This window comes from Cyprinodon tularosa, unplaced genomic scaffold (genome assembly GCF_016077235.1).
Source record: "Cyprinodon tularosa strain WSP-4 unplaced genomic scaffold, ASM1607723v1 ctg659, whole genome shotgun sequence".
Lineage (NCBI taxonomy): Eukaryota > Metazoa > Chordata > Actinopteri > Cyprinodontiformes > Cyprinodontidae > Cyprinodon > Cyprinodon tularosa.
In genome coordinates, this window is record NW_024039406.1 from 133,811 (window position 1) to 158,679 (window position 24,869).

The 24,869-nt window shown below is 41.8% G+C and overlaps 1 protein-coding gene across 1 annotated transcript in view; it reads right to left on the reverse strand.

The window, feature by feature from the left end:
• The window catches only part of LOC119799315 (potassium voltage-gated channel subfamily H member 2-like), a gene marked incomplete at its 3' end in the record, with an annotated part of 341,978 nt that overhangs the window by 130,801 nt on the left and 186,308 nt on the right, over positions 1 to 24,869 (reverse strand). Inside the window, exons 3-6 of the mRNA XM_038309148.1 lie at positions 22,290 to 22,445; positions 21,797 to 22,001; positions 21,403 to 21,716; positions 18,661 to 18,872 (exon numbers count right to left, since the gene is read on the reverse strand). Of these exons, the coding sequence (XP_038165076.1) occupies positions 18,661 to 18,872; positions 21,403 to 21,716; positions 21,797 to 22,001; positions 22,290 to 22,445 (887 nt within the window). The remainder of the gene's footprint in view (positions 1 to 18,660; positions 18,873 to 21,402; positions 21,717 to 21,796; positions 22,002 to 22,289; positions 22,446 to 24,869) is intronic.

A 24,869-nucleotide genomic window follows, 5' to 3' on the forward strand; every position in this document is an offset into this window, starting at 1 on the left:
TGTGAGCTCGGCTTTCTATGCCCAGAAAACCAGGAGCCATACACTTAAGCTCCATAAGTAGAAAATTGTTTTTCAGGGAGTTTCTAATTGGAGTGGAATACATTTTTGCAGCAAGTGAAGGTAAACAGATGGAGGATACATCACTGATGGGTTGGATAGCGTTATCATCACAGGTTTTCATGGACTCTAATCAGTTTTTTTTAATTAAGCTAGAAGCTCATTCCCTCACAGCTTCCCAACTCATGAATAAGGTCCCCGATGTGTCACAGCTGGCCTCATTTGATCTGAGTTGAACAGAAATAATGCAAAAAATTAAATCATATTGAAAAACATAAAGTTCTGGACGAGTCGATGTGATCTTGGATCATCTTACTGCTAATAATTCAAACAGACACTTGTCTAGAAGTAGAACTCTCACGATATTTAACAACAGCTGACTCTTAATCCTCGTTCTGGTAGAACCAACGTCTGTTTAGCAAAGCAATGAACTGAGAGTCTTTTGTCGTCAGAAGGCTAATTTATCTGTGAGCATAAACAGCTTTTTATATAATACCCAGCTGCAGAGTCAAAGAACCAACTGGGTCATACATGTACAGGGTAAGGGAAAGACCGATCAATGGCTGCTTAATGTCGAGACCTTCGGCCCCCTTTCTTATTCAATTACCTGTTATGATGAGGAAAGGCAGGGAGGCAGGCAGGCCGAGCCCACAACACTGTGATTAATGGGGTTAGGACCAAGGAAATGGGTCACACGAGCAGAGAGGGAGGAGGGAAATACAGAGAGATAATGTACGGACAGAGGGGCTAAAGAGAAGGCGAAAAAAGAAGGCGGGACATGAATGAAAATTGAATGCAAAGCATGAAATGAGTAAATATTGATTTATGCTTGACAAGTCTACGAGGTTTGCGTGGCCAAATGACAACACTTTGGGATTCCTCGCCCCTCCATGTGGACTATGAAAATTTGTAACTACAGCTGAGTTTGAATTCAGGGGCTGCATCCTCAGAAGGCCAGATTCGTCGGCCGATTACATCATAGCGCGGCGCCGAGGAATGGTCGTATTAGAAGACTCCTCGTTATGCGGCCGACGAATGCAGCCTTATTTTATCCTGTTTTGAAGGACGTCGTCTCGTGTGTCCTTTGTAGCCTTGGAAATCCCGCGATTCATTGCGAGTGCAAGAAAGCCGGCCACTCCATGCTCAAAGGAAAAAGGTAAATGGCGCCAAACAGTGGTGAGCATTGGAAGTGCAGTTTATTATAATACGTGAATAGTTCTGTCCAAAATGTGGGGACGAATCTGATATATCGATCATGGTACTGTTGCTGAAGGTCCTCAAAAATGTTATTAGCACCCATGGCAGTAGTGAGAAGTTCGGGATGTATTTTTGCATGCTTTGTGTGTCAACTATTGCTAGTTGATAGAGCGTACAGGCGGTGAAAGCTGGAGAAGGCTGGACCTGTTTGAATCCAAGGCAAAAACTCCTTATTTTCACGGACCTCGAGGGATCTAGTCCAGATAGTTCGGGCCCTTGGAGGATGCAGCCTCTAGAACCTACCCTACATGGACGGAGCTGCGCGGAAAAACATGGCGAGCGAGCAGCAGCTCTCACTGGTGAGACTTTGCAAATGTAAACATCTAGAGACATCCAGTGGTTTTAGTTCAGAAATATCACCACTATCAACAGATTGTGGAAAAAAAGCCAGGAAAAGAAATGACTGTTGCTGTCGAATAGCATGAAAAGGCTTTGATAAAGTTGTAAACAGCTGTGTTTTCTACTTCCTCGTGTAGTGTTGCGTTGTCTACTGTTTACTGTATTACAGTAGCTAGAGCTAACACCATTAGCAGAGGCTAATGTGGAAGCAAAAATCATTTAGAAGGTAATGAAAGACTGTTTGAAATGTGCTGCTGCTATCAATGCCTTTGTTTATAGAGATTAGAGATCGGCCTGTTTTTCAGTGTAGTCCTGTTTCTCTGACTACTATATATATATATATATGATCTGCATAAAGCTTATAGTTAGTTGGTCTCAGGTTATCCTGAGCTATCTCTATAGTTATGCTGCTATAGGCTTAGACTGCTGGAGGACATAGGGACCCCTTTTTCATCATTCTGCTTCATTCTATCTCTATTCTCCCACTCTGCATAATCTGTTAGTTCAATCTCTAACGTTCTGCTCTCTCTGCTTTTTCTCATAGTAGCTTCATCTGGTCTGTTCCTGTTTGGCTGTGACTCCATCCTGGAGAGAAATATCAGCTGTGCTGCTGCCATCAACACCTTTGTTTATGGATTTTCGAGACCGCCTGTTTTTCATTGTACTTTCATTTAGTAAGAAAATGTTTTAATGTAGTGATCAGAGTGCTTTTCTTGTAACTTTTATTTGTTCTCGTGGCTTGTTATATAATCCAAGTCCATTTTAACCTCTCTTGATATAGTTTTTTGTTTCTATAGTTTTACCTCACCGCATCTACTGGTTAGGAAGATCTTGGTGACGGACAATGAATTGGTGACACAAAAACAGATATATTATAAGTGGCTTATTTTTGATGAAATTAAGTCCTCCAATATCTAATTATAATTAATTCATACATCTTTAACAGCATGCTTGCCGTTTTATTCGGCATCCGTTGTCCTCTTGCCCTTTGTCTTTCTGTCTGCTTCTTCCTCTCCAAGATGCTCCCTCTGACCCTCCAATCCCGCTTCCACAGTGACGCCACCTGCCTCTCAGTCTGCTGTCGATTGTATCTGTGTGCGTTTGTGTGAGCGTCGAAGTCCGAGGCGGGCTGCCAGAGGAGGTGAGGAGCGTTCAGTCAGACTGAAAACAGATTTCCTGCCTGGGTGTGAATTACAGCCTGTTAGCCAGTCCCCCTCTGAGTGGAGCCGCGCAAAGATACCAACATTGCATGATATGGCTGTTAATGGATAAATGTCCCAGATTTTGTTGGAAGACATTCGAAACTGTCTCCTGTTTTATAGAGCGTTACAAATACCCAAATCAATGCTTTTGGCTGCAGAAGGAAAAAAAGAAATTTCTCTGTTATGGATTATCTGCTTGAGAAGGAGCACATTTGTTCAACAGGTGCAACCTTTTCAAAGTCATTTATGAATTTTTCTGCCTCAAAACTTAACATAGGTTCCTTTATTAAAAAAAAGAAATAAATCGTTGCAAACTCTTAAAAATATGTCTGAGGATTCGGGAGTTTTTCACTAACGCCAGACTGGTCCAAGAAATGACAGAAAGATCAAATCAGGCAGTCCAACTTATTAAATGATGTACAATTAGGTGGAAATATTCCTCTAACCTCATTCAGGATGTCGATACTGTCTGTCTGAGCAGCAGGGGGAATCAAACTCCATTGATTTCCAATTGCAAGGCGATGAGCTGATCCAAACGGTACAGTACCTTGTTTTTAGTTGGATGTAAGGGTGGCAGCCTTGAATGCTGAGTCACATCACCATCGCTACAAGCCTGCTTGGTGTGAGGGAATATATTTGAGTCAATGAGTTGATGCAATCAAATGGTTTTCCTTAGATAGAAAACTGTGAATCATGTTGATTGTGTAATCCGGATGAATTCTCTCTGTAAAGTACCTTGAGATGTCATGGGTTGTAAATTGGCGCTACAGTAGTAGCCATTCAAAATGTACCCACTTTCCTTGTCTGGTCCCCTACAATTCCTTTTTAAACATCAATATTTATACTAAAATATTCTTTCTGTCATGATTGTGGACATTAAGATCTAAAGAGAAGCTTGATCTCCTAGTCAGACCCTGTAATTCAGTGAAAGGTTGGAGTCAGAGTAAAAAAAAATCTGCATGCCAAGGAGATGGCCAGTGGCTGAAGTTGGATGGGATTCACTGGGAGTTGCAGGGAAGTGGGCTGCCATTTGGCTGGAGTTTGACTGGAAAGGGTCAATTTGAATAGCTGATACTGTATATAAATAAACTGCATAAAGCTTATAGTTAGAGTGGCTCATGTTATCCTGAGCTATCTCTATAGTTCTGCTGCTATAGGCTTAGACTGCTGTAGGACATAGGGACCCCTCTTTCATAATTCTGCTTCATTCTATCTCTATTCTCCCAGCTAGCTTCATCTCGTCTTTTCCTGTTTGGCTGTGACTCCATTCTGGAGAGAAATATCAGCTGTGCTGCTGGCATCAACACCTTTGTTTATAGATGATCGAGACGGCCGGTTTTTCAGTTTAGTCCTGTTTCTCTGACTGTGACTAACTGGATGTGCTCTCTTCATCCTCTGACATTGGAGCTGGCTCGGAGCTCGTCTGCCTGGCTGTGTGTTTCCTGGATGGAGCCGCCTTTTACAGCTGCCTTTGTATCTCTGCTTCTGTCTCCTTGAACCCCAGTGGGCCTCAGCAGATGGCCGCTCACACTGAGCCTGGTTCTGCTGGAGGTTTCTTCCTGTTAAAAGGGAGTTTTTCCTCTCCACTGTCGCTACAAGCATGCTTAGTGTGAGGGATTGCCTTAGAGTCAATGAGTCGATGCAATCAACTGGTGTTCCTTAGATAGAAAATTGAATTGAAATTAAAGTGAATTGAGTAGAGGCTGTAAAAGCTTACTGATGCAGAAGGAAAACACGATAATAAAACGCTGCTGCTAAATACAGCACTCATTTATACCCAAATGCTCTCAGGCTCTGACTGAAGGATCAACTTCATGAGCGAAAAGACCCAAAGTCCAAAGCCAGAAAACATGGGTCACCTCCAAATGTCCAGAGTCGTGTCACCAGGGTTGGAAGCTGTTGATAAGTAGTAAAGCCTTGGGTCCCACGTGGCCGACTACTCCTCCAGGTGGAATCCTCCTTATTTGGGTAAACATCGGGCTAGTTTCTACTTATTTATGTCCTATTTATCAGCTGCTGACAAGCTGCAGAACTTTGCCAGAGGTGGCTCTGACAAAAATAATAATAAAAACAAGAACTGCAGTGTGACATTAGGGCCAGGCCCTGCTGGCAAAACACAAACCCAAAAACATGGCACTGCTAAAAATACCTGCTTTTGAATCATTCACGTCACACGTGGTTTTGAGAACTCATGCATACTCATGACCTTCCACAGATATTTATCATCATCAGGTTTGAACTATGCAGGAACACAGTTCATTACAATAATACAGACTGCCGCCTCTGATAAACAGGAGAAGCTGCTTGGGGACGAAAGTTGGTGGAACATTTTAATAAACTTATCCAACAGCATTTTATTTTTTTCCAACCTTTACCAATCATAAGTGTGAAACAGAGAGCCTTCCTTCCTTCCTTCCTTCCTTCCTTCCTTCCTTCCTTCCTTCCTTCCTTCCTTCCTTCCTTGATTCTCTGGCTTGCTTCCTTCCTTCTTTGCTTCCTCTCTCCGCTTGTTTCCTTTTCTGGTTTCCTTCCTTCCTTCTTTGCTTCCTATCTCCGCTTGTTTCCTTTTCTGGTTTCCTTCCTTCCTTCTTTGCTTCCTCTCTCTGCTTGTTTCCTTTTCTGGTTTCCTGGTTTCCTTCCTTCTTTGCTTCCTATCTCCGCTTGTTTCCTTTTCTGGTTTCCTTCCTTCCTTCTTTGCTTCCTCTCTCTGCTTGTTTCCTTTTCTGGTTTCCTGGTTTCCTTCCTTGTTTCCTTCCTCTCTCCGCTTGTTTCCTTTCCTTGTTTGCTTCCTCTCTCCGCTTGTTTCCTTTCCTTCCTTCATTCCTTCCTTCCTGGTTTCCTTCCTTCCTTTCCTGGTTTCCTTCCTTCCTTCCTTTCCTGGTTTCCTGGTTTCCTTCCTTTCCTGGTTTCCTTCCTCCCTTCCTTTCCTGGTTTCCTTCCTTCCTTCCTTTCCTGGTTTCCTTCCTTCTTTGCTTCCTCTCTCCGCTTGATTCCTTCCTTCCTTTCTCCGCTTCCTTCCTTCCTTCCTTCCTGCATGCTGCTTTGCTTTCTTTTTCCATTTCCTTTCTCTCTCTCTGGCTTCCTTTCTTCTCCTCTTTTCTCCTTCTCTTTTTTGCTTCATTTCTTCCTTGCTTCCTTTGTCCAGTGGATGACATTAACAGCATCAACTTTTATGTATTTGTTGTATTTAGTAGCAGTCAACAGGAGTGTAAATCCCCAGTGAAATGTAAGCATCATAACATTTGCCATACAGAACATATTTATTCTGCTGATGGTTTCCTAAATGTTTATAATACAGAACTACTGAGGGACCCTTATAAGCGATGGATAGTGTCACGATTTGGTTAAAAGTTTTAGATTGGACCCAAAAGCAGAAGCTGGGAGGCAGAGGTGAATTCTTGGAGGGTTTATTGCAAGATCAGGCAACAAAAACAGGTATCCAAAAATCCAACTTAAAAAATGTTAAACAAAAACAGGAATCCAAAAATCCAACTTAAAAAATGTTAAACAAAAACAGGAATCCAAAAATCCAACATAAAAATCAAACACTAACCAGAACCATGGAGACATCAGGGAAAAACCAACAAGGAGCCAGGGTGAAGAAAGGTAAGACGGGGAACCAGCAAAGAGGGACTGCAGAGGGAGTGTATTTATGGCTGACTGAACAAAGGTAGAGCTAATGAGCTGATAGGGAACAGGTGTGATTAGAGCTGACGAGGAAGCCAAGGGAAAAAAACACAAGGAGGCAGCAGGGGACAGACAGAAAAACCTAAGCAACTTAAATGAATCCAGACACACCAAAAAAGCTAGAAATCAATGAAAAACCTGGCTAAACTTGAAACAGAAAACTTAAAGAAAAAACAACAGAACCAAGATCATTACAGAGCCCCCCACTTAAGGGCGGATTCCAGACGCCCCTTTAATGTCCAAAAAACAACCCAGGGTGGGCAGAGGGGGAACCAGGAAGGAGGGCGAGAAGCCAAAAACAGTCCAAGAAACAAAACGCAACCCATCCAGAGTGGGCGAGGACAATCGAAAGTCTCTGGAGGGCGGCCGCGGGGCCGGAGGCGAGGCAGAGTCTCTGGAGGGCGGCCGCGGGGCCGGAGGCGAGGCAGAGTCCTTGGAGGGCGGCCGCGGGACCGGGGGCACGGCAGACGTTCAGGTGGCCGGCCGTGGGTCAGGCGACGAAGGGGGACCACTGGAGGACGACGTCTCCGTTTCAATAGCTTAGCAACAGTCTTAGAGGGGAACACGGACTGCGGCTCTGGAACCGGAGCAGGAGGGATCGCCGACTGCGGCTCTGGAACCGGAGCAGGAGGGATCGCCGACTGCGGCTCTGGAACCGGAGCAGGAGGGATCGCCGACTGCGGCTCAGGAACAGCCTCAGAGGTGGCCGCCGACTGCGGCTCTGGAACCGGAGCAGGAGGGATCGCCGACTGCGGCTCAGGAACAGCCTCAGAGGTGGCCGCCGACTGCGGCTCAGGAACAGCCTCAGAGGTGGCCGCCGACTGCGGCTCAGGAACAGCCTCAGAGGTGGCCGCCGACTGCGGCTCAGGAACAGCCTCAGAGGTGGCCGCCGACTGCGGCTCAGGAACAGCCTCAGAGGTGGCCGCCGACTGCGGCTCAGGAACAGCCTCAGAGGTGGCCGCCGATTGCGGCTCCACCTCAGGAACAGGGGAGCCCGCCGATTGCGGCTCACCCTCAGGAACAGGGGAGCCCGCCGATTGCGGCTCACCCTCAGGAACAGGGGAGCCCGCCGATTGCGGCTCACCCTCAGGAACAGGGGAGCCCGCCGATTGCGGCTCCGCCTCAGGAACAGGGGAGCCAGCCGATTGCGGCTCCGCCTCAGGAACAGGGGAGCCCGCCGATTGCGGCTCCGCCTCAGGAACAGGGGAGCCCGCAGATTGCGGCTCCGCCTCAGGAACAGGGGAGCCCGCAGATTGCGGCTCCGCCTCAGGAACAGGGGAGCCCGCCGATTGCGGCTCCGCCTCAGGAACAGGGGAGCCAGCCGATTGCGGCTCCGCCTCAGGAACAGGGGAGCCCGCCGATTGCGGCTCCGCCTCAGGAACAGGGGAGCCAGCCGATTGCGGCTCCGCCTCAGGAACAGGGGAGCCCGCCGATTGCGGCTCCGCCTCAGGAACAGGGGAGCCCGCAGATTGCGGCTCCGCCTCAGGAACAGGGGAGCCCGCCGAGTGCGGCTCCGCCTCAGGAACAGGGGAGCCCGCCGATTGCGGCTCCGCCTCAGGAACAGGGGAGCCCGCCGATTGCGGCTCCGCCTCAGGAACAGGGGAGCCCGCCGAGTGCGGCTCCGCCTCAGGAACAGGGGAGCCCGCCGAGTGCGGCTCCGCCTCAGGAACAGGGGAGCCCGCCGATTGCGGCTCCGCCTCAGGAACAGGGGAGCCCGCCGATTGCGGCTCCGCCTCAGGAACAGGGGAGCCCGCCGATTGTGGCTCCACATCCAGCATGGGGGAAACCACCCATGGCCGCAAAGGTTCAGTCTCTGAAGTGGCTTGAAGTGCCCGCAGAGGGCTCTGGGTGGCTTGGGGCGCCTGCAGAGAGGTCCTAGGAGGCGTAAAGCCACATACCTCGAATTCAGACACCTCCTTTAAGTTCTGCTCAGGGGTCTTTGGACGGCACAGAGCTAACTCAGGGGTCTCTTAAAGGCACAGAGCTGACTCAAGACGGCTCAGGGCTGGCTCAGGGGTCTCAGGCACTAGGCTAAACGGCCCGCTAATGGGCTCAGGAGTCTCTGGCGCTAGGCTAAACGGCCCGCCAATGGGTTCTGGAGCTAGGGAATCTGGCCCTCTACTAGGCACTGGAGCTGGGGAAACTGGCCCTCTAATGGGCTCTGGAGCTGGAGAAACTGGCCCTCTAATGGGCTCTGGATGTGCTGGCTGACAGGGAACCGATGGAGGTGGAAGGAAAGGGAATAGATCCTCCCTTTGCCCATAAAAGTAGTCCCATAACTCTGACTCCTCAATATGTGGTGCTCTGACTGCAGTGGGTGTTATCATGGTGACTGAATTTAAACCTCTAACTCGAGGAGCTAACTGCTGGTCATGGAGGTGACGGCGAAGGCCCTAGGGGGAATTGACCTGAAGAAGAGTGGGATTGAAGCAGGCGTCAGGCTGACCCGCCGGAGAGGGAGTGGAGGCGTCAGGCTGATCCGCCGGAGAGGTGGTTGTCTTCCTCCTCCGGCGGCGTTGCTTACGCCTGGAGGAAGCAGATGGCAGGGGAGGACCAACAGCTGGTAATGGTGGGGGAACAGGATCGGAGGTAAGAGACAACAGAATGGGAAGGTGATGGAATGATGGTTTGGGTGGTGGAGGTCTATTGCAGAGTTGGGCGAAGGCGGCTTGGCGGTTCCACTCCAACTCCTCGAATAGCTTAGACAAAACTGGGGGTGATAGAAGTGAGGAGTTAGAGAGGAAGATCGGCTTTAATTGGTCAGCCGCACTCACCCTCTTCCAAGGTGGACTGAGAGTAGATATGGAGTCCAGAGCATTCACAAGAGTGAGAGAGATTCTCCTCAGAGCGTCCGTGCCGAGTTCTGCTGGGTCCATGCTTGGCTGGTTCCTTCTGTCACGATTTGGTTAAAAGTTTTAGATTGGACCCAAAAGCAGAAGCTGGGAGGCAGAGGTGAATTCTTGGAGGGTTTATTGCAAGATCAGGCAACAAAAACAGGTATCCAAAAATCCAACTTAAAAAATGTTAAACAAAAACAGGAATCCAAAAATCCAACTTAAAAAATTTTAAACAAAAACAGGAATCCAAAAATCCAACATAAAAATCAAACACTAACCAGAAACCATGGAGACATCAGGGAAAAACCAACAAGGAGCCAGGGTGAAGAAAGGTAAGACGGGGAACCAGCAAAGAGGGACTGCAGAGGGAGTGTATTTATGGTTGACTGAACAAAGGTAGAGCTAATGAGCTGATAGGGAACAGGTGTGATTAGAGCTGACGAGGAAGCCAAGGGAAAAAAACACAAGGAGGCAGCAGGGGACAGACAGAAAAACCTAAGCAACTTAAATGAATCCAGACACACCAAAAAAGCTAGAAATCAATGAAAAACCTGGCTAAACTTGAAACAGAAAACTTAAAGAAAAAACAACAGAACCAAGATCATTACAGATAGAGTCTGCAAAGCCCTGTTAAAATGTCAAGAAATCACACCTGGATTTCTGACCTGTTTTCTAACTTCATGATATGTGAAAGTATAAAATATTACTAGAAAATTGGGATTTAATTAAAGTTTTTCTGCTGATCTTACCTTGAAGCAGTGCAATCCATCTGTGGGGTTTTTGGTCGTTTTTTTTTATTTTTTTATTTTTTTTATTAAAATTATAACTTTGTTGTAGGTTAAAGAAGGAGATCGCTCACAACATTTTACCATTGGATGTTTTTGTTTTGTTTTATTCCTTTCATTTTAAGGAAAATGCGGTTAGTAATCACCTTCACTTGCATCTTCTTTAAGAAACTAAATCAAGTTTATTTATTGGCTTTTAAATCATTTACTGAGACCCATTCAGTTAAATTTATGTGCTTCACTGAAGCATTAAAAGTCTAGAGAGAATCAACTCTTTAAAACTGAATCAATAAATCCTTTCAGTGTTTTTAATTAATATCATGACAAGGTGACAGATGCACAGGGTTTCAGAAATGATCAGATTTGAATCTAAAACACAAAGCGGCCATTGCTACCACTTTAATAAAGCCTGAGCCACACTGTGCTCGATCCTTCCTACCTAATTACACCACCTTTATAATGTTATACCTACATTATTAATTAATGCTTAAAATGACTAGATTGATTTAATGCAGGTTTACATTCATGGTCAAAAGGTTTTGGAAAGACACAAAAGTTGTTTTTATCAGCCGTGTTGCTTTAGTTTTTGTGCCTGCAGTTTATGTTGTTGCTAGATATTTGAGTTACTATCAAATCTGCATGTTATTTCACTGTGAAGAGCTTCATCACCTTATAATAACAACAGTTTATCTTAGATCAGTCATGAAAACAAAAGTGAAGCAGTAAAAACCACGTTTCAGATAAGAGCGGTCGATGCACAGGAAATAGTTGTCTCCTTCTGTTAACAGTGGCAGGGAAAAAATCAGAAATGCCTCTTTCTATGGACCGCACAACCAAAACATGCTAACACCAGTGCAGAGCTTGCATCCATTAGACAGCAGGAAGCAGCTTTGATTATAGAGGTTGTTGTGTCATAGATGGATGAGTTTTGGACACTGGTTGGACCAGAAATCTTCAAGAATGTGAGTTAAGACCCGTCTGTAAGAAACTCCAAAGAGGATGGATCTTTAAAGGGCTGGACCCCCTACCAGGCAACATCCAACCCGTGTCACCCGCGACTTAATAATAATAATAATAATTGTTGAACTTGAAATTTACCTCTGCATTTAACCCTTCCTCTTGGGGAACAGTGTGGGGTTAACCCTCTCCAGGCAGATGTTGCAGATTTGCAACAGCTAAATACCACTAGCTAATCACTGCACATCCATATTTCAAGAGCTTTTGTTACTCAGAAGTACAACAGAAGGACTTAGTTGTGCATTTGCAACTAACAGTTTCTCTCCAGATCACCAGATGGCATTGCTGACTCACTTTCAACATGGCTGAGTCCTTGGTTTCAATGAAACAGATTTTCTAAGCACCAATTTCATGTATCACTACCAATTTCCATTATTTTTAGAAATCAATACTACATAGGATGAATCATGAATGTGTATAGATATGACACATGCCAATTAGTAGATTTTATCTCATCTCATCTCGATTTTTAATTGCCTATATATTGAGCAACAGTTTAACAGAAACGGCCTTCTCAAGAGGTTTTGAGACGTCGGTGGAGAAAAAGTTTGTGAAAAAGTTGTCTCTAATTCTGTGAGAAATTTTTTTTTTTCGAATTTTGTTTTGTTAATTTTTTGTTTGTGACATTCAAACAGTTAACGTTCATATCAGATTCAGTCTTCAGTGATAATTTACCACTCCGGGCCACTGTTGCAAATCTACAACATTCCCAGAATTCATTGCATGTGAAGGTCTCTCTCTCAAAAAAAAGTCAGAATTGTATATTACTACCCCATATGATCATTTACTCCAAATATCAGATTTTTCCTGCAACTGCAACTTAATGTCAGCCTGAGAGGATTAAGGGTCTTGCTCAGGGAGCCAGAGTGCAGGCTGCGGGGATCTGAACCAGGTTCTTGCAACCTTCTCAAAGCACAAGCCCACTGCTCTAACCACTAGACCACCGACTTCTCCTTGGATGATGACACTAACCAAGCAAACAGAGCAAAACCAGCTGCTATTGCAGTTTTCCTCAATATTCCCTTGAAAACACCAACAAAAGTACAGTAATTTCATTCTCAACATATGAGTGTACCAACCGACAAGGAAGAAAGAACATCTCGCTTTATCGCTCCCCAAAAGACCCAGGAAGTGAGCAAAAGGGGGGTCTGCCGTCGGGCTCGGACTGGGAACGATTTTCGGCCCTGGAATGTTTCCATCTACACCGGCCCACTTAGATGCTAAACCACATCAAATTCACCAAATATAAGAGTAACATCGAAGTTTGGTTTAAAGAAAGCATTTTAGTTTTATTACAATTTAGTTTGTTGCAAGGATTTTACAGTTTGAAGAGATAGAAAATGCCTGGTATCACAGATTATCAGTCTGAGACAGAGCTGTCAATCAACTACAACTAGCAGAATTTCAAACAATCACTTTTTAAATGTTTTTAAAAGTTATGCTCAGTTTATTTTTGCAGAGACTTTTCATAGATGTGGAAATTGCCTCTGATGGTTGTCAAAAAGAAGCGGAGAGTTTCATCTTTTAACGAGGATGCAGGGTTTCCCCCGGCGTATTATAATCCTGGAGGGCGGCCAGGCTTTACTCTGCTCCCCCCCCCCCCCGGGCTAAGCAACGTCTTTGTGTTTAAATATGTTGGCAAATTTTTTTTTAGCATTTTTTGCAGAATTGTGACGACATTGCAAAGAGTCCAAAGAGAAGTCGGTGGTCTAGTGGTTAGAGCAGTTGGCTTGTGCTTTGAGAAGGTTGCAAGAACCAGGTTCAGATCCCCTCAGCCTGCATTCTGGCTCCCTGAGCAAGACCCTTAACCCTCTCTGGCTCAAATTAAGTTGTAGTTGCAGGAAAAATATGAAATTTGGAGAAAATGATCATATGGGGTAGTAATATACAATTCAGACCTGTTTTTGAGAGAGAGACCTTCACATGCAATGAATTCTGGGATGTTGCAGATTTGCAACAGTGGCCTGGAGTGGTAAATTAACGCTGAAGCTCTAACAAAGGTCCACATATGCTCTCTGTTTGACATTTGCTACTGATCAACAAGAGTAATTGATCAATGTAGTATTTAAAGATAATAATAAAATCGTTGTTTCACATTCAGTAAAACTAAACTGATTGAATCAGAGGAGTGAAGTGTTTTCCATGTCTATCCTGCAAAGCACAAAGCCTCCTTAATCCTAAAATCACTCGGCTAAGGATGCATCCACCCTCAAACTAACAAGCCCAACAGTCAAATGCATTATGTCTTTTGAAAACTTGGGAGAATTTAATAAATATGAACTCCTGGTCTGCGGCTGGGTGCGGAGTGCGCCATCCATCTCTTCATTAGGTCCAGAACAGACCGTCTGAGTGAGGAGACAGCCTCCAGCTCTGAGTGCTGATGTTAGAAGAGACTTTACCAAGCTGTGCATTTTTCATGTGGGGAGCATGTGATAATCCCAGGCTAATCTATCCTTTACCTCACCAAACCCAGCTGAAGTCAGTGGGGTTTGTTAAGGTAAAGGCAGCACACGCTGCAGATGCCTTCTTTGCATAAACAATCCCATTTAAAGGCAGATGTTCCTTCTACATTCCAGCAATTTCCTCCCAGCGCAGAAACATAAGTCGGCACTTAGGAGGCAGACTGAGAGCACAAGGCTCGGTCACGAAGACTCACAGGAGGCAAACAAACTCCACGTTCAGATGAGAGGGGGGGGGGACAGCGCCAGGAGTCATTCCAATGAGACAGAAAATCTGCACGTGTTCCTGTCCTCCCTCACATGGTTTATGAAACATGTAAATTATTCAACCTTGTTTGCACCACAACACCATTTTCACAGCTTTGATGAGGGATTGCTGGGGCCGGTCAGCTCTCTTTCTACTCGACACAGCGGTGCTACCCTCTTCAGGGTGGAAGCGGTAATGCAGGAGGACCAAGGGCTCCCAAAAAACAAACCAACAGAAAAATCACCACCTAAATATATGTATATATTATTATTTTACTTATTTTCATATGGATACTTTTAAACATATTTAAATGCACTTATTTAAATTAACACATTTATTACATTTAAATTATTATTTTGAATGTTTTTTAGATATTTAAATAGTTGGTGCATCTAAAAATTTGGTTTAATATTTAATATTCACATCATAAATTACATAAATAAGCAAATCTTACATCTACTTATTCAATGGTACATTTTATTTACTTAAAGGGGCATGTATGCATTTCATTTCAATTGAAGAGCTATATATATTTTATCTCTTTTTATTCTTATTTTTTATCTTTATTATTTTGTGTAGTTGGATGTGTGTATATATTATATAAAACTGTGACTGGAGCGTGTAACAAAAGTAATTTCCCTCTGGGATTATTAAAGTATTTCTGATTCGGATTATAGACTGGTGCACTCCATATATTTCTGATACCACCTCACAATAATCGTGAAAACCGAACTTTTGGAACCGAAATTATTAAGAAAATAAGCTTATGATAAAAAAAAAAATGAAGAGCAGTTTAAAAAGTGAAAACAGGCAGAAAACGGATCTAATCAAGAGAGAAAATGGTTTTATTTTGGGTCGCTGGATGTGTTTGGGGTTAATATGTTGATTAATGAAAGGAGAAGAATTAGTGGTTTTATATCTACAGATATAACAAAGCTTTGACTTCTTTATAGTTTTCCTCCATTCTTCCCATTAGTCGGCTATAAATAGAAGACCATTTGGAGACACAGCTGGTGCTGCTTCCTCCCATCTGCACTATATAACAACTACAGTACACAGCATCAGTTAATGCACATGTATGCACACACACACACACACACACACACACACACACACACACACACACACACACACACACACACACACACACACACACACACACACACACACACACACACACACACACACACATATAGAGGGTTGTGTTTTAACCTTGCCAGCTGAACCTCACATGCTGTGGGGCATGATTGCATTTAGTGATCCACCATTAACCCTGGAAGGCATAGAAAGTCTGAATTACACTCAGAACAATTCATTGTTTACATCTCCCTTTAGTACTAATATTAATTCTACTAAATAATATTGTACTTAAATAAACGTAGCCCTACTTTATCATATTTTTACTCAAGTAAAAAAATTTAACTTTAAAGAAATTACTTAAATAAGAGTAAAAAAGTTTTTGGGAAAAAGACTACTCAGGTACTGAATAACTGATCTACATACTGTAGTGGTTATTAGGGGTGTCAATAATAATCGTTTTGTATTGATGCCTCGATCCAACAGCCGACGATCCGATGTATCGATACGTCCGCAAGAGAATCGATTCATGTTTTTTTTTTTTCCTCCGGTCTATTTTTATCCATTTGCTCCTGGGCGTAATTCTCCCTCCCGTGCTGCGGTGGCGCTAAACCTATTTTGCCCTCCTACCGCGCTTCCTGGTTATACTCTTACAGCAGTGTGTTGCAGTGAGCTTGACGCAGACATTTTAAAATTATGCTCAATATTGAAGCGTGGTCTGTGCTACACGCTGTGGGTCTAGATACGGCCGAGGCGGCGAGGAAGTGGGGGCGAGTTTAGTAAAGTAAGAGTTTAGAAATCGATACTGAATCGAATCGCCATGATGGATGTGATTTACATCCCTAGTGGTTATAATAATTGATTACTTTTTTGTTGTTGTTATAAAACTTAAAAAGCTAGTAGTTTTCATTAATTACTATATGTAGAATAGATTAAACTACAGTATAATGTTTACTGTATTAAAAAAACATTAACCAATTGTCACAGTCTTGGTTTTCCATTTGTTGTCCTCTGCTGCCCCCTTGTGTCCTCTTTCCCTAGCTCTGTTTTCTGCTCTGTCCTCACCTGTTTTCAATCCTCTCGTTAGCCCTCTCTTTGTTTGGTTTTCCCCTGATGTCTCCTTGGTTCTGGTTCGTTTGTTATTTCTGTTGGAATTTTTTGATTCCTGCCTCAGTTCCTGTAAACCTCATTAAACCCACCTAAATTGAGTTGTAGTTAAAAGCCTTCAGCTGATCCAAAATGCTGCAGCCAGAGTTCTGATGAAAATGAAAAAGAGAGATCACATCTCTCCTATCCTGGCTTCTCTTCATTGGCTTCCTCTTAAATCCAGAATAGAATTTAAAATCCTCCTCTCACATATAAAGCCTTAAATGGCCAAGCTCCATCTGTAACGTAATCAACCACGTGACCAAAGCGCGCTTGGGTGACAACAACAATGGCTGCCGCTGGAGAGTTGAGGTGAGTAGATTCTGCTATTAGGTCTGTTCTAGAAGATATCGACAGCAAATTAATTTTAAAAGAGGAACAGAGAAACGTGATCAAGGCTCATCTTCTTATTCTAGGCGTGCAACTGCACGCTTTGAATTTTGTTCACAACAAAAATGCGCCGGTTAACATACGTCACGCACTCCGTTGCTCTTATTGGATGTAGGTCTATCCAATTGAGTGCAGAGGCATTTTTTTTCCTGGTTCGTTCAAAACACGCCCCATAATCACAGCTCTATGGAGCAGCATCAGACTCATATTCTGACTAGAATTGAGTAGGACTACGTCAGGCTAACAGTGTACACCAGGAGACAGTAAATGAAAACAATCCTTATTGGCAGAAAATAACAAAGTAAGTGAGGAAAGGTTATTTATAAAACCCCTTTGGCAGACAAAAAATATTTTACAACAAAATAAAATAGCCAAATAAGGAATATAAGTCCTTGATTTTTGAAATCGACAATTTTTAGAGGAATAGAGACGGGAGCGATGATAGGAAGTGGAGCTAACGTTAGCATCCTTCCTATATTAACGCCAATAGAGAACTCAAACTCTTGTGTCATGAAAAAACAAATCATTCCCCAGATTTTAATCAAAGCCTGACACCAATATACATGTTTTAACAAGAAAAAGTCTGATTTAAGGGTGAAAACACCTTTAAACAGTTAACTGGTTGGTGTTTCAGGACTGAAAGATTGAGGGTCAGACACTGATGACCTGAATCAATCAAACGACCCATTTAGAAAAACATAAAATAAAAGAAGATTCTGGATAGAAAGAAAAATAAATAACACTTTAAAGATCATTTCAAATGTCGAGATAGACGTTTAAAAGAAGAGAAAGAAAATCTTTGGGTAATCCAAAGAAGGTCCCACCAATAAACAAACACAGGAACCAGTAAAAAAACGGTGAACTGAATCTGACAGAACGCATCAATCCGTCCAAACCGCTCTGAGAGGAAGACAGTGTGATGAAACAAACAGGAGTCTGTACACAGTGGCGGTTCTAGACCAAATGTACCAGGGGGGCCAGGAGGGGGCCAGCGTGTTTTCATGGGGCCACGGAAAAGCATGAAATGAAAAATAGGCCAAGGGATTCAAATAAATTAAGATAGCTGCATGAAGTGAAATTTCTATTCAATTAGGTTTCATTAAAATTCTAAATGTCTTAATAGGTCAATACTGGAAAAAATCCAAATCTAGATAAGTTATTTTTTCTTAAGATAAGTGCATTTGTTCTTGGGTTGAAGAGGTAAAAGAGACATTTTGCCAATGGAACAAGACAATTTACACTTAAAATAAGACAATGCAATTGCCTTGTCTTATTTCAAGTGCATTTTATCTAAATATCTTATTTTAAGAGTAAAAATACTCATTCCATTGGCAAACTATCTCATTTACCTACTCAAATTAGGGGTAAATACACTTAATTTAAGAAAAGTTTACTTATTTCTTGATAATTTTTCCAGTGTATACATTCAGAATTTAGGAATTTTACTTATTTTTTTAACTTAATTTAAGTTGAAATTACAGTTTTCTATAAAATCTGAATTAGAATTAAAGAAAAACTGTTCAAATTAGCTGTAAAAAGTAGAGTATTTTTTTTTACATTTGTTTTGGAAGAAAACATTCAGCAGATGAAAACTGGGATCCTATCTCAATACCACTTATGCCATGTTTTTAAACAGTTAATAAAACAGAATTTGTAAAGAAAAAAATAAAATAGGTCCAAAGGATCTATCAGTAACCATGATTAACAAAATTAACAAAATTAAATTTCAAATCAAAGAAAGATTTAAAAACCTGCTAATCATATATTTGTATAATTTATCATTACCAATAAATTTTGTCGGTGATCGGTTTGCTGATCGAATCAAACATCTTTTCCTGAACATGCTGAGGTCAGTTTTTATATGCTGATGTTTTTACTGCACAACAGAACCAGGCAGTAAAAAGCTTAGTTCTGCTGAGATGCAGAGTAATCCTCTTATCAATGTTCAAGCAATCCCAGTCTGATGAAAGTCAGTAGGTGTTCTCTGCTCACTCAACTGACTGGAGCGAAACACATAAAGAGATCGTAGATTTGCATCCATGCAAACTTCACAGCTACTGACACCTTTACCTTCCGAGTTACATAAACCGCAGCAGAGGAAACAGATCAAAGATAGAAACCAGCAAAGCTCCACCTCCTCCCTCATGGAAGCCGTCCTACCTGTGTGACCTTCTCGGTGACGTTGTGCGTCCTGTCGATCAGCTTGCACGGCGCTATGATGTCCATCTCTCCAGGGGGCAGGGCGATGAGGGGGTCCGGCTTGAAATCCACAAAGTTGAGGGTGATTTGGGGGATCTTGGATATGGTGCGGTAGCGCATCAGGTCCGAGTCCGAGGTGGAGTTCAGGATGTTAGACTTGCTGTTTACTGCGCCTGGAAAGAGACACACCCAGTTAGGATATTATATGGAGAGAACTTTGTTTCATTATTGTACATTAATTTGTAAAAACTTCTTCATCAAATAAGCTTTCGAGAGTAACTTCCCTTTTTTCCTCACATTTTATTTTCAAAATTATTTTTTTCATATTTTATTAATCTTTTTTTTAATATAGATATCACCTTTGGACATGGGAATTACCCTGGAGTTAGGAGCAAAGATGCGTATCTATAGGTCTGCTCTATGTGGTCGTTAGCAGCAGTATTTTTATTGATCAATGTGCAAAGTTAGTGTCTGTGTTTGACTTTAAGTAAAGAAAATGTGACTACAGCATTTTTTATTTTATCTTTTTTTCCTACACTGCAAAAACGTTCTAGAATTAAGTAAAAATGTCTTAAATTAGGTGTATTTACCCTTAATTTGAGTAGGTAAATGAGACAGTTTGCCAATGTAATGAGTAATTTTACTCCTACAGTAAGATAATTAGATAATATGTACTTGAAATAAGACAATTCAATTATGATTTCTTATTTTATGTGTAAATTGTCTTGTTCCATTGGCAAAATGTCTCTTTTGCCTCATCAATTCAATACCAAAGGAACTTATTTTAAGAAAAAAAATGACTTATCTAGGTTTAGATTTTTTGTAGTGTACTTGCTTTGATTCTGTTTTATCTTCCTGTATTTTAATCATGTAAAGCACTTTGCATTGACTTTGTACTGAATTGTGCTATACACATAAATTTGCCTTGCCTTGCCTAAAACGTAAAGTGAAAGGAATGCACTATGAGAAATTCAATCTGAAAAAGAGAAGCTTGAAAAATAGAATAAATGCATAATCAGGAAAAAAAAAATTACAATTAAAATAAACAAATATTTAAAAAAATATATCAATTTTAAATCAGGAAAAAATAAATAAATGTGAAAAAGAAACAAAATAAAATTTCAAATCAGAGAAAGATATAAAAACTAAGGTTTGAAAATTACAACATGACAAAAATTTAGCAAAAAAATTAACCCCATACAATCTGCTAATCATATGTATAAAAAAAATTAACTCAAAAGAATAAAATATGACAGAAAAAATAAAATTACTCTTAAAATAAAAAATAAAAATTAAGTTACTATTAAGTTGCTCTGAAAACCTTTGTTGATATTTTTCCCAGCTATCAAAATTGAATGCATAGATAAAAAAAGCAAGTGCTGTATATGTTCATCAGATGATATTGACCCGGAGTTTTTCTGCATGGAGTTTGCATGTTCTCCCTGAGCATGCATGTGTTCTCTCCGGGTACTCCGCCTTCCTCCCACAGTCTAAAAACATGACTGTTAGGTTAAATGGCTTCTCTAAATCTAAAGGTGTGTGTGTGAATGGTTGCATGTCCTGTTTGTCTCTGTGTTGCCCTGCGATGGACTGGCGATCTGTCCAGGGTGGACCCCGCCTCTCACCCATTGACTGCTGGAGATAGGCACCAGTACCCCTCGTGACCCCATTTGGGACAAGCGTGTCAGATAATGGATGGATGGATCAGAGAAAGATTAAAAAATTAAGGTTTAGAAATTATAACATGACAAAAATTTAGCAAAAAATTTAACTCATACGATCTGCTAAGCATTTATATAAAAAAAAAAAACTCAAAAGAATAAAATATGAGAGAAAAAATAAAATGACTAGGGATGCACATTATTGGGATTTTGGCCGATATGCCGATATTTTAAAACTCATGTAGCCGATAACCGATATCGATACTGATGTTAAAGCTGAACAAAAATAAATAGTCATTGAAAATAGCAGTTTTGTTATCCATTTCTGACACTTTGAAAAATAATATACTCAAATATATTTTCATATGCTGATATCAAATTGATTTTTAAAAACGCGGTATCGATCTATTTGACTTTCAAAATCTCGTGAAATTTCATCGTTCTGTTACAAACTCTCGTGATATTTCGCAAATTCTTGTGAGATTTTGTTAGTAAAATAGATCGATACCGCGTCAATATATCAACATTTCATGAATTTTCGGGGGATTTCGTAGCATAACGATGACATATAGCAATATTTCATTAGTAAAAGAGATTGATATGGTGTTTTTAAATGGCAATATATCAGCATATGAAGATATTGGGATATTTTAATGGATCAATATTTTTTCCCTCGTCTTTAGAAGTTTTTAAGTCTGTAAAAAAGAAGTTTTTGAGGAAGAAGAAGAAGTAGTATATTTTTTTTAGACTTTAGAAACTCAGAAGCTGATCAAATATCGGGTTAAATATCGGTGGGGTGGCCGATGTCCGATATTCAGTTTTAAGTCCGATACCGATAGGGGGCCGATTATATCCTGCATCCCTAAAAATTACTCTTAAAATAAAATAAAAAAATGAATTTACTATTAAGTTGCTCTGAAAACATTTGTCAATTAATAAGTTTAATATCAGGTTTATGTATTTTTTGAATCCATAAAGGAAAACATACCCTCTGTAGACGGATAAAAGGCGACCAGACGCTGCTCTCCCCCTCCGCACTCACCGGTGCTGCTGCTGGCTGGCCGGACGCTAGCCCTGCGGTTCTTCCGGTCCCACTCGGGCCTCAGGGCCTCGATCTCGTCCACGGAGGACGCTCGCCTCATGCTGTGGAAGCTTTCCCGCGAGCGGCTGCGAGTCAGGGTGCAGTTGGAGCACGAGGCGTCCGGGTTGAGGCTGAGGTGGTGGCGCGGCACCACGCAGGGGGTCGACTGGTTGAGGGGCCCCACCATGGGGGGTATTCGAGGGATGGGAGTCTCTGAGCAGATGAGCGTTCGCTGGTCCTCCTGATGATCCTCTGGCCAGTTCTGAAGAGCCGACCTACGACAGAAGAACAGAGAGATGAAGGAACATCCCTGATTGAAGCTCTGATCTGTGGTCAGCCTCTCTATGGCACCCACCTGCTTCCACTCAGCTGCTCCTGGTGTTGTGGCGCTAAAGGCGGCAGCGGCAGGAACTCGCTCAGACCCAAGGACTCCGGACTGAGGTCCGGATGCAGCGGCATCGCCGTGGGGATGTGAGCGGCCTCTGCGTCCTCCAGCGACGCTTTACTGTTGGACAGCGAGCGCAGATGAGGGAGACGCAGCTTGAAACCTCGAGGACGACCTTAGAGAGAGACGGGAAAACAGAGAATAAAACTGTCTGCCGACCTGCTGTGGGATGAGTGGATTAAAAACTGGAGGTGGATCAGATGTGGGACAGAAACATTGATGGGATTGAGCTTTCAGCCCTGAACATAATCTGAAAGAAAGATTATTTTAAATAAATAAATGTCTGCTGAATGCGAGGTGAGCTCATGTGAATGCTCTTTTATCACAACGCCTTCAACATCAATGCTTAGAAAAAGACACACCTGGTGCTGAAAAATTAACATTCTATGTTCCCTATAGTTACCTGTAACAAGCCAGGTGGGCAGGCGGTGATTCAGCTCCCGTTTGTGGTCCTTCAGCACTTCTTCAGTCATGACCTCAAAGTTCAGGATGAACATGATCACCAGGCCATCCTCGTTCTTCACCGGCACCACGTCCACCATGCACAGGAAGCACTGGCCTGCACAGACACATGTAGAGACAGAGTCATTAAAGTCTGCAGACGTTCTGTTTCAGCCACTGCCACTAAAAACAGAGATAGTTTCAGCAGGAACCATAAATCTAAAATCCTTTCATGACAAAAATCTAAATAAAACTTGTTTTCCATGCTCAGCAGAACCATAAAAAACTAAAAAATGAGACCTGCTTACAATTAAAAGTGAGACAAACAGCAAAGTAAGCATGAAAGTGAAGGAACAAGAAGCTGAGCTCGACACAAAACACAAGAGGAGCTTAATTGGTCCAAATAGGGTTCTATTCTGGTCTCAGAACCACCAACGTTTCAGAACGCACAGAAATAGACCAACCCAACTCTAACCCTCCTCCAGCGAAGGATTACAACCTGGGGAGACTCCAGAAAAGTCTCATCTGGATGCGTTTGAAGCAAACAGGTCCAGTTCTGGTCAGACATCCCATCAGAACCATCATCCTCAGCCTGGTTTCCTCTGATCTGAAGCAAACGAGTCGCTGTGGTTCTATTCAGTCCCGTGAGCCGCACACGTCCACATGGAGCGTCATCCCCCCCCCCACCGACCTGCCTGCCATTCATCTCCCATCATGGCTGCAGAGTGGGCCCAAAGCCGATTGGATGGCAGCTGTAATCCAACACAGCGGGTGGAGAAAATATGAAATGCGGAGAAAACTAGAGGATTAAAGCATCTGTTGTGGTCCAGCAGCACCGCTGCATGGATGTCTGCCTGCAGCCATCATCTGGAGGCCGTCATCCATTCATCCCCTCATCTTCATTCACATCTCAGCTCTGGTTTAATCATCTGGCTTTGATTCTTCATTTAGCTTCAACTTTATGGTTCAAAATCAAAACTTTTCAAGCTTTAACTTCATTCAAAAGGGTTTGGTTTATTCCAGTGTTTTCTTTCCAACATGACAAAAAGGAAGCAGAAAATACTTCAGCTCAGTGAACTTTGACACTAATTTGAGCAGAGATATAATATATCTGCCCTGAAACACAGATAATTAGATATACTCTTTAAATAATACAATGGAGCTGATTTTTTTCTTTAATTTAAACATATATATCTATTTTAAATGGTTAATTATTTTTCTTATGGGCTGAATTTAGGAAAAATTGCACCCATTTCAAGAAAGTTTTTAAACAAAATGTTCAAAGTTTAAGTGTGTTAATCAACGATTTTTTTTTTAAGGACAAAGATACTTATTTTATTGGTAGATCATCTTATTTTTTATGATCAAATTAAGGTCAAATACGCCGACTTTCGGAACTTTTTGATTAGTTTTAGATCAATTTTTGCAGTAATAAAAAACATTTTGCACCATTTATCTCAAGTTCCTGGAATTTTTTTTAATCTATTTTTATTTAAACAAGTCTAATTTTCTTTTTGTTGAGCAAGTAAGTTAGACGTTTTCAATAAATTTAGAGGATTTCTGTTTAAAATAATAATAATATTACCTTATTTCAATTTTAAATATCTATGATCATATTTTAAGGCTATAAAATCCTCTCAACGACTTTTGGACCTAAACATCATGGCACTCTCTGTGTGACAATATTTTTATAACATTTATTAAAACTGAACCCTTAATCGTATTTTACTGCATTGATTTTACACCTAAAATAAATATATATATCTCAAATAAATGCTTTAGTAACAGTTAATTCTATTGGCAGATCATCTAATATAACTGTGCTAATTCAGGGTAAACGCACTAATTTTAAGACATTTTTTACTTTTAAGTATCAATTTCTGTGGTATGAAAACATTTTAAACCGACTGATTCAATTTTGCAACAAAAACTGAAATCTAAGTGTGTTTTATTTAGTACTGAGCAGAAAAGGAACGTTTTGCAATGGAATATGATTGTTTGCATTTAAAATAAGAAAAGAAAACTCCATTATCTCACTTTAGGTGCTAATATCTAATTATTGTTTTCCCTTATTACTTAAGGGAAAACAATCCATTAGTAAATGTTCTTCTCTACCTGCTAAAATTCAGGACAAACACTGATTTAGAAATATTTTTACCATTTTTTAGATCAGCTTTTGCAGGGCTATTGTCACAGTCTTGGTTTGTTAGTTCCTGTTTTCTTGGTTTTCCATTTTTCGTCCTCTGCTGCCCTCTTGTGTCCTCTTTCTCTTGCTCTGTTTTCTGTTCTGCCCTCACCTGTTTTCAATCCCCTCGTTAGCCCTCTCTTTGTCTCTGTCCCCTTTAAAAGCCTCCCTCTTCAGTTCCTGTTTACTGGATCCTCGTCAATCGTCTGTCTGCTTACCTCGTCTCTCCCTGGCTCCTAGAGTTTGGTTTTCCCCTGATGTCCCCTTGGTTCTGGTTCGTTTGTTATTTTGTTGGATTTTTTTCATTCCTGCCAAAGTTCTTGTGAACCTTATTAAACCCACTTAAATTCACCTCTG